Source organism: Arvicola amphibius, chromosome X, assembly GCF_903992535.2.
Source record: "Arvicola amphibius chromosome X, mArvAmp1.2, whole genome shotgun sequence".
Lineage (NCBI taxonomy): Eukaryota > Metazoa > Chordata > Mammalia > Rodentia > Cricetidae > Arvicola > Arvicola amphibius.
In genome coordinates this window covers 58,763,053-58,776,073 of record NC_052065.1, presented here as the reverse complement: position 1 = coordinate 58,776,073, position 13,021 = coordinate 58,763,053, and the positions used below count along the sequence as shown (strand labels likewise).

At 48.4% G+C, this 13,021-nt stretch overlaps 1 protein-coding gene and 1 non-coding gene across 4 annotated transcripts; one reads left to right on the top strand and one right to left on the bottom strand.

The window, feature by feature from the left end:
• Positions 1-8,679: 8,679 nt before the first annotated feature.
• P2ry4 (pyrimidinergic receptor P2Y4) lies at positions 8,680-12,713 on the top strand. Of its 3 annotated transcripts, XM_038316972.1 has the most exons (3): positions 8,680-8,806; positions 9,016-9,153; positions 9,905-12,713. In XM_038316972.1, exon 3 carries the CDS (start codon positions 9,911-9,913, stop codon positions 10,973-10,975), a length of 1,065 nt encoding a protein of 354 aa, XP_038172900.1. In that variant the 5' UTR covers positions 8,680-8,806; positions 9,016-9,153; positions 9,905-9,910; the 3' UTR covers positions 10,976-12,713. The 3 variants fall into 3 exon arrangements, with proteins under 3 accessions (XP_038172900.1, XP_038172902.1, XP_038172901.1); XM_038316974.1 differs by lacking the exon at positions 9,016-9,153 and having other exon boundaries at positions 8,776-8,806; XM_038316973.1 differs by lacking the exon at positions 8,680-8,806 and having other exon boundaries at positions 8,816-9,178.
• Positions 12,714-12,948: 235 nt separating this feature from the next.
• Positions 12,949-13,021, bottom strand: Trnak-cuu. The gene has a single exon. It is a non-coding gene; the product is annotated as a tRNA-Lys (tRNA).

The following is a 13,021-nucleotide window of genomic DNA, read 5'->3' as shown; positions in this document are numbered from 1 at the left end:
CCCACCTCCCACTGCCAGCTCTTGAGTCTCTCCAATCCCTGAAACTAGGTCCATGCTCTAAGCAGCCTCCCTCAGCTTGTGTGACTACTCATGGAATCAGAGCAGTTTCTGTCCCTGCAGCTGCCATAACAGGAGCCACAAAGTTCTCTCTAGTTCTTGTTTTTCTCCTAGGGCCTGGGCCCCACCTCGGTACGCACGAAGCGTGTAGAAGCAGAAACTCCGAGGTCTGAGGATCCAGGACTCTGGTCCCCCTTCTCCTCCCTGTAGACCTAGCTGGTCTTTACTATTTACTTATATGCACAGTCTTCAACCCTTGAGATGGGCTCTCTAGCTCTCGGAGGATAGCTATGGCTGTGGCTTAGAAGGCTGGCTGAGTTGGGCCCTTTCTTGCCTACGGCTCTATGTAGGGTAGAGATAGAAGTATCAAGATTACCATATGGCTGGGTGTGGTGGCACATGCCTCTAATCCCATGGCAGGGTGTAGTGGCATATGCCTCTAATCCCGACACTCAGAAGGGAGAGGTAAGGTGGATCTCTGTGAATTCCAGGCCAGCCAAGGCTACACAGAGAGACTCTGTCTCAAAAATGAACATGTGAATGAAAGAAACTAATGATAGAGAAATGGCTTAGAACTGAAAACCAAGGGCCACATGTATGGAACAGAATATCTGTGTGAAAAAAGTCCCAGAAATTCACATGGTAGAAAAGGCGAGTGTTGTATTAATGACCCATAGAAAGCCACAACTCTTGTAGCCCAGTATCATCCAGTTTCCAGTTCTCTGGTTCACTTACTTCCTTGATTGGAAATGTTCTTTCTTAATAAGCAGTCTCTGCTACTGCCACAGTCCAGATGTCCCTGGTTCAATTCCTATAGGTCACAGGGATCTGGAAATACAGCAGGTGCCCTGCAGATTCCAATATCTGCCTCTAACACCTAGATAGAATGCCTGTATTCCTTTGCACAGTTGACTGAGTCAGCCCGGCCCTTCCGTGACCAGCATGCTCCTCAGGGCCATCTCAGTTAATTGCTCTGTGTCTTTCACAGGCATTTCCAGGCAGTTAGAGAAGCTCGAATTCTGCTGGGACTGTAATGAGACAGAAACTAAGCTTTGGCGTGTGGGAAAAAGCCAGGAACTTGCTAAGGTTAGTGCCTATGGGGAAGGTGAAAAACAAGAAGCAATCTATTTTTGGCCTATGTTTCATCAGACCCACACTCAAAGACCCACTCTCCCTTTTAGGGGCTTATCCCCTCTCTGAAATCAGGTTCTGATTCGCTCAGTGGGAAGAAAGGAGACCTGGGAGGTCTTTAACTCATTATTATCGAACTTAAATCTTTATCTTTTTTTCTGATATTTGCAATGTGGGGCTGGGATATAATTTGTAGATGGTAAAATGCATAATTGTTTTTGAGACAAGGTCTCACTATGTAGCTTGGGTTGGCCTGGAAGTCACAACTCGTTGAGATTGCAGGCATATGCCTCTGTGCCTAGAATAATGCATAAATCTTGAATGCACTTCAGTGAATCTTTACTTACTATGATGGACTGAATACTGACGCCCCATGTATCAGGCTATAATTGTTGAAGCATATAGATGTTAACTTACATGGTGAAAGGGATTTCGTAGATGTAATTGAGATTCTTTGTTTGTTTGTTTGATTGATTTTTGAGACAGGGTTTCTCTGTGTAGCCCTGGCTGTTCTGGAACTCACTCTGTGTACCATGCTGGCCTCGAACTCACTGAGATCTGCCTGCCTCTGTTTCCCAAGTGTGTGATTAGATTCTTTTTATTTTTAATAATTTAATTATGTGTATTTTATGTGTATTGATGTTTTGCCTGCATATATGTCTTGTGAGGGTGTCAGATCCCCTGGAATAGGAATTATAGACAGGTGTGAGCTACCATGTGGGTGCTGGGAATTGAACCTGGGTCCTCTACAAGAGCAGCCAGTGCTCTTAACCACTGAACCATCTCTCCAGCCCCGTGATTAGGATCCTTAAAATAGAGAGATTATTCTGGGTTATCTGAGTTGGTCCAAAGGGAATCAGTCACTAGTCTTATAATGAAAGAGAAGCAAGCTGTGTGTGTGCGCACACCTTTAATCCTGGCATTTGGGAGGCAGAAGCAGCTTGATCTCTGCGAGTTCAAGGCCAGCCTGCTTACTTAGTGAGTGCCAGACCAGCCAGGGCTACACAGTGAGAGCCTGCCTTAAAAGAAGACAAAAACTAGGTTTGACTGAAGAGACAGGCCATATGAAGGCGGAAGATAGATGCTATCACTGCTGACTTTGAAGACTGAGGAAGAAGCCCGTGCTGCAGGCTGCAAAGGCAAGGAAATGGATTCTCCCCACAGACTCTCAGGTTGCAAGGTGACTCTCGCAGTTTAAGTAAAGCCCTGCTGACACGTTAGTTTTAGCCCACTGATGCTGATTTCAGACTTCTGACCTCCGGGGTTGTAGAGAACTATTATATGTATTGCCTTAAGTAAAGTCTGTGATAATTAGTTATAATATCTGTGGGAAACTCATACCCTGTGTATGCCCACATCCCCCGAAAAGTCCCTTGTTCCCCTTTCCCATTAGGAATGTCCCAAAGAGAACTATTGCCATCTTTTCAGTTGACACGGAGGATCTGTGTTTTCCAAGGATGCAGGGGTAAAAAGGCGAAGGAATACATCTGATAGACTGTTGGGAGCAATATTTTCACGTCCTTATCCACTGCCACTCTGTATACCTCAATGATATCTGAGCTAGACCGTCCAGTTATGATGTGATACTTGTACCTCTGTGTGAGGAAGGGGTGGCGTGTTCAGTAAGGATTGTAGCACACGGTATTGCTCACCAACTCAGCAACCCTCTCCCCATCTTTGTAGACAGAGTCACCCTTTATAGAGGTGTCTACCCTCCTCCGGTGCCTCTCTCAACAAATGTGTTAGGGTTGTTTCATCTCTTTGAAAGTCACTGGGTTTTCTAGGCATGATGAAATTCAGGCCACTGAGATGTGAGAGGAAATATGCTGGGGAGGTTCTGAAAAAGGTTTCCCGAGTGATAAATATAACAGCACAGGAAGAGAGGCCTTCCTCTCTTCTCATTGAATAGTGCCAAGTTTGGGTGCAATGCCACAGTCCCCGTGTGACCATGAGCATTCCTAACAACATGCTGAGGGCTGCAGATCAGAAGGGCGGAAAGAATCTAGATCGGTACGACATTACTGAACTGCTGAATCCGCTCCTGCACTTAAATGCAAGCTAATGTATATTTCTTCTTTTAAAGTTAGCTGAAATTTTCAGTTATTGCAATGGAAAGGAAATCAACAGTTTTTAAAATAGTTTATTGGCATGTGTTAATTATACGTAAGAGGTTTCATGATGACAGCTCCAGACATGAACATAATACATTTTGACTGTGTTCACCCTCGTTAGTCTTTCTTTCTCCTCCCCCTTCTTCCCAACCAGTCCCCTTTCGTTCTCATGTCTGTTTTCTCTCAGTGAGATTGGGATTTACAGGAGCACGGGCTAGACTTGGTTTACAGGAGCAAGAGCACCTTACCAGTAGTAACGCCATTGAACAAAACAAGTCTCTCCCTTAGTGCCATCAACCATCAACCTTTAGCTACACATGAATCCTCAGGGAGGGGTGGAGCCTCGTGAACTCCTCCCCTTCCATAGTGTGTGTGTGTGTGTGTGTGTGAGAGAGAGAGAGAGAGAGAGAGAGAAAGAGAGAGAGAGAGACAGAGACAGAGAGACAGAGAGAGAGGGAGGAGCCCAATTCTGTTTAGATCTTGTACAATAATTCTAGCTGCAGTAAGTCCAGGACTGTAGCAGCCATGCCAGACCGGGAACTCAGTGTTCCATACCGCTCCCCCACCTTTCTCCGGCTCTTACATTCTTTCCAAATCAACAGATTTGAGTGGGATGTGAACAAGGGCATTGGCTCAGTGGGGGAGGATGGAAAGGTGATGATGGATCAGCTACTAGGAACTACCTACATGATCACACTTAGAAAGACCAGAAAGGCACACTAAGCTGGGTGTGGTGTCACATGCCTGCGATCTTAGTACTTCGGAGGAGGCTGGGGTAGGAGGACTGTTGAGTTCAAGACCAGCCTGGGCTACTTAGTGAGTTATAGGCCAACCTGGGATACAGGGTAAGATCCTTTTTAAAAAAAGCCTGACCCCCCCACATTTTAAAGGCACACTAGAGAGAAGATACATGAACAAAGCTAACTTGAGTGTGATTATATGGAGCCAGTCACTTGCAGGTGATTTTATTGATAAGTTTGGGTCATCCAGGGTTTCAGTTACTGCTTCTCTCCATCAAGGTTAAACTTTCAGAAGGTGACCTCACTTCCCTTCGGCAGAACAACACTCTGAATATAACCTCAAAATACTACTAACTTACTACCAGTGATGCAGATGACAGCAACCAGATACTATGCTGAGTTCTTATGTGGATGGTCTGATCTTCTCCTCACGACAGGCCAGAGACTAGGATTCTGACAGCACGCACGAGGAGTGGAGGAGCAGGGAGGTTTCATTCACAGCCAGCCAGCTGATAGGTTACGGAACTGGATTTCAACCTTAGCACCATCTGCCTTCGTTTTTCAACTGTATTGTTACCTCCCGTTCATTTCTTTCCTTTCTTCCTTCTTCCTTCCTTCCCTCCCTCCTTTCTTTTCTCTCTCCTCTGCCTTCTTTCCTCCATCCTAATTGAAAGAGATCAGAAAATGTCTTTCCCCCACTTTCAATTCTAGTCCCCAAGTAAACAGCGGGCATTTCAGAGAAATTGCGATTAATACATTTATGAATATTGCATGTGAGGGACCAGGAAGGAGAGGAGAGAAGTATTTTTAAATATTTATTTTAACTGTGTGTTGTGTGTGTGTGTGTGTGTGTGTGTGTGTACACCTGAGTAGGTACCCACAAATGTCAGACAAGATGTCATATCCTTTGGAGCTGGAACTACAGATGATTGTGAGCTGCCAGATGTGGGTGCTGGGACTCAAACTTAGGTCCTCTGTAAGAGCAACAAGTACCCTTAAGTACTGAGCTTTTTCTGCAGCTCTGAGACAGGAATTTGAGAGGAGGAGGAGGAGAGAGTGAGAGAGCCCTATGCTGGAATGTCTCTGTTATTAGAATTACTGATAACATCTTCCGGGTGTGGTGGTGCATGTTGTAATAACAGCACCAGGAGGTGGAGTGGCAAACCTGGGTTACAGAGCAAGATCTTGTCTTAAAACAAAATAAAAGAAAATTATCAATAACTTCTAAACGGCAGTTAAAATCATGAGGGTAACTTTCTGAGGAGACCTGGAGAGGGGAAAGTGGGAAAGAGGTGGTGGAGAAGGAGAAAAGGAAAGAAAGGAGGGTGGTGGGAGGAAGGGGAGTCTGCTTTGGGGAAGAGCCACATTTGGTGGAAGGATGACCAAAAGGAGATGGGAAAAGGGGTCGGGAGTGTCCAGAGGAATCACAGAAACCAAGCGATGTAGGCCACAGAGAACAAAAGGAAGAAGCGGCTCAGAGATGAGGGCATCTAGTCTGTGGGGCTTTGTTCCCTCTGTAAGGGAGGTTGGGGGAGGTCTTTCCCTAAAGTAGCCACTGGGCGGCAGTGGCAACAGCAGCTGCAGCAGCAGCGGCAGCAGCAGCAGCAGTGTCCAGGGACAAGCAGAAACCTGCTTGGACTGAAGTCAGGTGAAGCCTTGCAGCCTTAAACCCGGGGAACCCCTTGAGTTAAGCCAGCTTGAAGCAGTAGAGCAGGAAGCTGTTTCATGCCAGATCTTTTTAAAAATTATTTAATTTTATTTTCATTTTACATACCAGCCCCAGTTCTCTCTCCCTCCTTTTTTCCCTCCCCCACCTCCCACCATCCTACCCCCCTCCATTCACTCCTCAGAGGGGTTAAGGCCTCCCTTGAGGACTCAATAAAGCCTGGCATATCAAGCTGAGACAGGGCCAAGCTACCCCCCTCCCCCCCCCCCCCGCCTTCCATATCAAGGTATTCCTCCATAGGGAATGGGCTCCAAAAGGCCGGTTTGTGCACTGGGAATAAGTCCTGGTCCCACTGCCACTCCACCTTCCCCCTCTCCCCCAGCAACAGATCAAGCCATAAAATTGTCACCCACATTCAGAGGACTAAGTTCTGTCCCATACAGGATCCCCAACTGTCAGTCCAGAGTCAATGAGCTCCCACTAGCTCAGGTCAGCTGTCTTTGTGGGTTTCCCCATCATGATCTTGACACTCCCTTGCTCATATGATCCCTCCTCCCGCTCTGCTCTTCAACTAAGCTCCAGGGGCTCAGCCCAGTGCTTGGCTGTGGTCACTGCAGCCAGATCTTTTCTAGCGTGGCACTTCTCCATGACTAGAGTCTACACCAAGTCTCAAGACACACTTCACCTCCTATGAAGAGGTCAAAATTCATCCCTGGGAACAGAATAATGTGAAGAAAATATAAGAGACTTGCAGCATTTTATGACTTACAAGTGTTTGAATGCCTACTGAGCAACTCATATTCTGATACCTGTGGTTTTACTGCCCCAATTTCACTTCTGAGGAAACCGTGAGAAATAGGTGCCCAGGTTTCTACAGCTGATAAACAGAACAAGGATTTGAGTTCAAGATGGCCTAGCTCCAGGCAGACATTTGGGTTTTTTATATCACATCCCAACAGTCAGTAGCCCAGGACTCAGGTTGTGCCGCTTCAACCTGAAACAGGACAGGGTCTCCAGGTTCCTCCCACATCCAGAGTTGTAGGTCTTCCAAGGGATCCAGCTTCTGGCTTCTAGAGTGTCCTTTTCAGGCCCTCCTCCTCCTCTCTCTTCCAGGATGCAGTTAGGTCACATTCCTGGGACCTGGGGATCAGGTTCTGAGTCTTCATTGCTTCTAAGCTCCACTTAAAGATTCTGCTCCAGCCTGCTCATCCCTCCCAACAAGTACTGCTCACCTTACCCACAGCATCCTCCAGACCCAATTTGCCTGGTATGCTAGAGACAGTGGTACTTAGGAAGGCAGATTAAGTTCCTGAAGCCTCAGACCCACAGCTGCTGTCAACTGTTCGCTGTCATTAGGTTTTTAATAATGGAAGCTTGCTCCGCATGCCTTCTCTACTGTATTAAGACCAGGTTCTCCTAGGGTGATGGAAAGAGACAAGGTGCTGTGTAGGAAGGGGTGGGAGGTGTAAGGGAAGCTCATTGGCTAGCATCCACATGGAGATATGAACTGCTTCCTGGCCATCTGTTCTTACATGTGTCATAGGCATCTTAAAACATATATGCTGGAAAATGAACTTCCTTTCTTTCCCCCAAATGTTCTTTCTTATAGCCTTTCCTGGGCCTGTTTACAGAAGTTCCCCTCTTCTAGTTGCCCAGACAAGAAGCCTGGAATTAATTCCTTTTGACAGAGTCTTAGTGTGTGACCCAGGCTGGCTTTGAACTTGGAGCAATCATCCCAGTCTCAGCTAGTGACATTACTGGCATGTGCTTGGAGTCACTCTTGATTCCTCTTCCTGTTTTGCTTGCCCTGCTATCTTGTCTCATCACAGAGCTCTCTGGAGAGCACGTCAGACCACGGCACTCCTCTCCAAAGCTTCTGTGGTTTTCTTCCACATGCTAAAGGCCCTACACTGGCTCACAAGAGCCTTCAGGACCTGGTCCCTCTCAAATGCTCTGACCTCATATTCTGTTCTTCTTCCTCAAAATACCTGGTTTTTATTCAAGTCATTCCAGTATTCAAAACAGCAAATTTTTCATTATCGCCTTCATTTTTCTCTATAACAATGATCACACTCTTCGTGTTTTATTGATTTATTATTACCTCCAATATTATGTAACTCCTATTAAGCTGACAAATTTTTAATTTTTAATTTTTATTTTGTCTGCATTGGTGTTTTGCCTTCACATACATCTGTGTGAGGGTATTGGGTCCTCTGGAAAGGAGTTACAGACAGCTATGAGCTGCCATGTGTATGCTGGGAGTTGAACCTGGGTCCTCTGGAAGAGCAGTCAGTGCTCTTAACCACTGAGCTACCTCCCCAGCCCCAAGCTGTCAATTTTTAATCTGTTTGGTTCACTTGTAGTGAACTACCAGGATCTAGAACTGAAAGCTCTTTGGAAATGTTTGTTGACCCTTTTCCAGGTCTGATCCAGTAGCATGGAGGATCAGGTTATCATGCTCAGCAAGTTATGGATGTTAGAGTTTGGCAAATCTTGATCTTACCATAAATTATGAAAATACTCAAACTACCTGTATCTTAATTTACTCATCAATAAAGTAGAGGCAGTAATAAAAGCTATTTGACAGAGAGCCTGTAGAATCATCAATGGGTATAAAGTCCTTAGGACAGTGCCTAGCACGGAGTAAGGACTAGATAAACATGTGCTCTAATTAAACGCATACAGAGTAAAGATGGTTATCAGTAGTTTACATTTTCAAAAGTCCTTCAGTGTGTTGACTTGCTGTTGTCCATGTTAAAATTCATTTCCCATGTCTCTATGCCCATAAACTTATATGATCTTCCTGTAATTTAATTATCTTCAGTGGCCTGGATCTTTATCTGTAAACGTGGATGTCTCCTTGTGTACACAATCATTTTGAAGCTGTTAAATAGTAATCTCACTGGGTCCCAGTTTCCCAATCTGCATGCTAAGTGGGTTGGACTAGATAACCTCCAAGGGCTTTTCTACCTCTGACAATCTGCGGGATGGGACAGGAGGAGGGATAAGCGCCACCCCGAGTCCCACCCCCAAGAATATGCCCTCTGGCTGCCAAGAGGGAGGGTGACAGAGTCAGCTGGGCTCCGCTTCAAGGGCACTGGGTAGGAGTCTTGCTAAGGTTCCTAGGCGAGGGTGGTGGAGGTAGTGCCGCTAGGCTGGAAGCAGGTGTGAAGTCGGGTGGCTTCAGAGGGAAATGAGTACAGAGAATTAGGACCAGGGTAAGAGGAGAAGGAGAGAGTCCCTCAGTAACTAGGACAGAGCTTTGATGGGGATTTAGATGATAATTTGAGCCTGGGCATCTTCCCTTTAGATGTTGCTGGTCAGCCTCCACCCTCTTCAGCTAGCCAGGCTCTGCAGGAGAGGAAGCTGCAGAACACCACTGACTGCCTGTCCGAGTCCCTGCACTGCCTGATGCCCATCAGTCCCTGGGCTGGACTAAGGGAGCTGGGTAGGAGCTGGGCTATGGGAGCTGGGTAGGAGCTGGGCTAAGGGAACTGGGTAGGGGCTGGGCTAAAGGAGCTGTGTAGGGGCTGGGCTATGGGAGCTGGGTAGGAGCTGGGCTAAGGGAACTGGGTAGGGGCTGGGCTAAGGGAACTGGGTAGGGGCTGGGCTAAAGGAGCTGTGTAGGGGCTGGGCTATGGGAGCTGGGTAGGAGCTGGGCTAAGGGAACTGGGTAGGGGCTGGGCTAAGGGAACTGGGTAGGGGCTGGGCTAAAGGAGCTGTGTAGGGGCTGGGCTAAGGGAACCAGGTAGAGAGGCTGGGCTAAGGGAACTGGTAGAGGCTGGGCTAAGGGAACTGGTAGAGGCTGGGCTAAGGGAACTATGTAGAGGCTGGGCTAAGGAAACCGGGTAGAGGCTGGGCTAAGGAAACTGGGTAGAGGCTGGGCTAAGGGAACTATGTAGAGGCTGGGCTAAGGGAACTATGTAGAGGCTGGGCTAAGGGAACTGGGTAGAGGCTGGGCTAAGGGAACTATGTAGAGGCTGGGCTAAGGGAACTGGGTAGAGGCTGGGCTAAGGCAGCAGGGTAGGGACTTGGCTCAGGGAGCTGGGGAAGAGATGGGTAAGGGCTAGGCGGGCCTGGATTGCACTTGGATCTGATCCTCCTCGCTCTCCTGGGTGCTTTTCCTCTTTTGTTGCAGGTTGGTCAGGACTGGGAAACTAGGGAAATCAGACATTCACTTCTGTCCTTTCTACCTCTAGGGGGACATGACCAGCTCAGAATCCTTGCTATTTACGTCTTTAGGCCCCAGCCAAAGTTCTGGAGATGGACGCTGTACCTTTAACGAGGAGTTCAAGTTCATCCTGTTGCCTGTGAGCTATGCGGTTGTCTTTGTGCTGGGCCTAGCCCTCAATGCTCCAACCCTCTGGCTGTTCCTCTTCCGCCTTCGACCCTGGGATGCAACAGCCACTTACATGTTCCATTTGGCATTGTCAGACACCTTGTATGTGCTGTCACTGCCCACCCTCGTGTACTACTATGCTGCCCGAAACCACTGGCCCTTTGGCGCTGCCTTCTGCAAGTTTGTCCGCTTTCTCTTCTATTGGAACCTCTACTGCAGTGTCCTTTTCCTCACCTGCATCAGTGTGCACCGCTACCTGGGCATCTGTCACCCGCTGCGGGCGCTCCGCTGGGGCCGCCCGCGATTTGCAAGTCTTCTCTGCCTAGCTGTGTGGCTGGTGGTAGCTGGCTGCCTCGTGCCCAACCTGTTCTTTGTGACAACCAGCCCCAGTGGGACCACCATCCTGTGCCATGACACCACCCGGCCTGAGGAGTTTGATCACTATGTACACTTCAGTTCGGCGATCATGGTGCTGCTCTTTGGCTTGCCTTTCTTGGTCACCCTGGTCTGCTACGGACTCATGGCCCGACGACTGTATCGCCCTTTGCCGGGAGCTGGACAGTCATCGTCTCGGCTCCGCACGCTCCGCACCATTGCTGTCGTGCTGACTGTCTTTGCTGTCTGCTTTGTACCGTTCCACATCACCCGCACAGTTTACTACCTGGCAAGGCTATTGAAAGCTGACTGCCAGGTGCTGAACACGGTCAACGTGGTCTACAAAGTGACCCGGCCCCTGGCCAGTGCTAATAGCTGTCTGGATCCAGTGCTCTATCTGTTCACGGGGGACAAGTATCGACGCCAGCTCCAGCGGCTATGTAGAGGTACAGGGCCCCAGCCTCGGACTATGGCCTCCTCCCTGGCACTGGTGACCCTGCATGAGGAAAGCAGCAGGTGGGCAGACACCCACCAGGACGTCATCTTCCCTACATAACCCCAGACACCGGCTATAAAAGGAATGGGGGTAACTGCAGGATGGAGGGGGACAGAGGGAAGGGAGCCTGTTAGTGATACCTGATGAGGGGCTGCTCTCTTTTCAGTCCACCTTTGGGGCAGTTACTCCTCGGTCTCTACTTCTTTCTGTTTTTCTGTCCTTTCCTGGGGCCCCTGATTCGATTTCTAGAACCCACAAGACTTCCTCAGTGCTCTTTGCCCTTTCTGCCTCCCCGGCCCTTCCACAGCATGCCTTTCTCCAACCAGAGTAGGGAATTCAGCCAGAGGGGTGAAGGGTGGAGCGATCTCAAGACCGGCCTGATGTATATAATGGAGCAAGCCAGAATCAGGAAGCTGGGGAGCTAGCATATCACAGATGACATATTTGCTATACGTAGCATCCACACCCACTTCCTGGCTCCCTCTCAAAGACAAGCTGGTCTTACCTGCCAAGGTGCTGAAATAGGATACAAGACCTCCAAACCTGCCTGGCAGAGCTCCACCAGCACCTAGAAGCTTGGTGCTGTTGAGCTGCTGAGCAGCCGTGAGGTAGAGAACTGCCCTTGAGGGGCGACCCTGCAGAACTTCTGGAGGCAGAGTCCAGGCTGACAGCAACCTTGGGAAGAAGAATGAGACTAGATCCACCCCTGGGACTGTGGAGAATGTATTTGATAGCTCCCATATGTTTAATGAAAGGAAGAGTGGACAGCTCTGACTGAGAGGGAAGAAGACCTCTTGAGTCCATTGGCTCCAAGTTCTAGAACAGATGGGCAGAGCAGGTTTGTGCAAAGGATAGGGCGTTGACAGGAATAGACGCCCAGAACTGGCTCTTGACTGGTCTCTCCTCTTTCTCTAACTCTAGTTTGATAAAGGATAAACCTGTCACCAGCTCGTTCTGAATCGGGCTGTAGCATTTCAAGGCAGGGTGTGGCACTCGGTTTTGCACCTGTTCAATCCTCTTGCCACAGCACCTAATGAGCTTGGAGGACCTGGTGGGTGTATGGAGCCAGGGGAACTCAATCCCAAACCTGAGAGTTAAGAGTTTCTGGGCGGGCTTTCATGAGAAGGGAAATCTATTTTCAGCCTCTTTTCCTAGGAAATCACCTTAGAGCCTATGGGCCTTCTGAGTCAGACCCCAGCCTTTGCTGCCCTCTCTGGTTGCCTACTCATCTACTGATACCAAGTTCTGATTGGCTTCTAAGTGTTCTCTCTGTCTCTGGAGAGTAGGGGAGGGAGGTGCTAGGCTGCAGAGTAAAGCAGCTTAATCTTCGTGCCCCTCTGCCCTCCTTTCCAGTCTTTACAGGGATTCTCTCCCTTGGAACACAAGAGTTCTTCTAATAGTAGTAAATTATTGACCTTTTTAAAAAATTCTTGCCAGGATCTCACTCCTAAGGCCACAGCCCCCTTGCCTGTCACCTGTCCTACCTAAGATCATTCTCTTCAAGCTCCTCCATTGAGTCAGGCTCCATAACTCCAAGCTGCTTAGTCAAGACTAACTTCCTGGAGTGTACAGACTGTTACTATGTACCTCTGTCTAGCCTAGAACTAGCTACAGAGACGTGGGTGGCTTTGAACTTAGAGATCCACCTGCCTCTTTGCCTCTCTGAGTGATGGGATTAAAGACGTATGCCACCAGGGCCTTATTCGTTTATTTTTTCCCTTTGTCTTTTCCATTACTTCCATTACTGATTTTATACTTTACACTGATTTTATATCATTTACAAAAGCCATAAGCACTCATACCTTGTTGGGGCAGCTGGCCCAATCCCTGCGTTCAGGGGCGTGGCTGCTCCAGCGGGGTAGCCATGCCCCTTAAATAGGATTGGGGAGCCGGAAGGCAGCCCGTTCGTTTGCCCCGCGGTCACTCCGCTGGACCCTTGGTTCTGTAAGTTCCCTTATCTCCCTTTGTATTAAACTTGAATAATTATAAAAGGACTATTTTTGGTTATTTCCAATCTTCGCCGCATCATCTGGCGCCCAACGTGGGGCTCGAACCCACGACCCTGGGATTAAGAGTCCCATGCTCTACCGACTGAGCTAGCCGGGC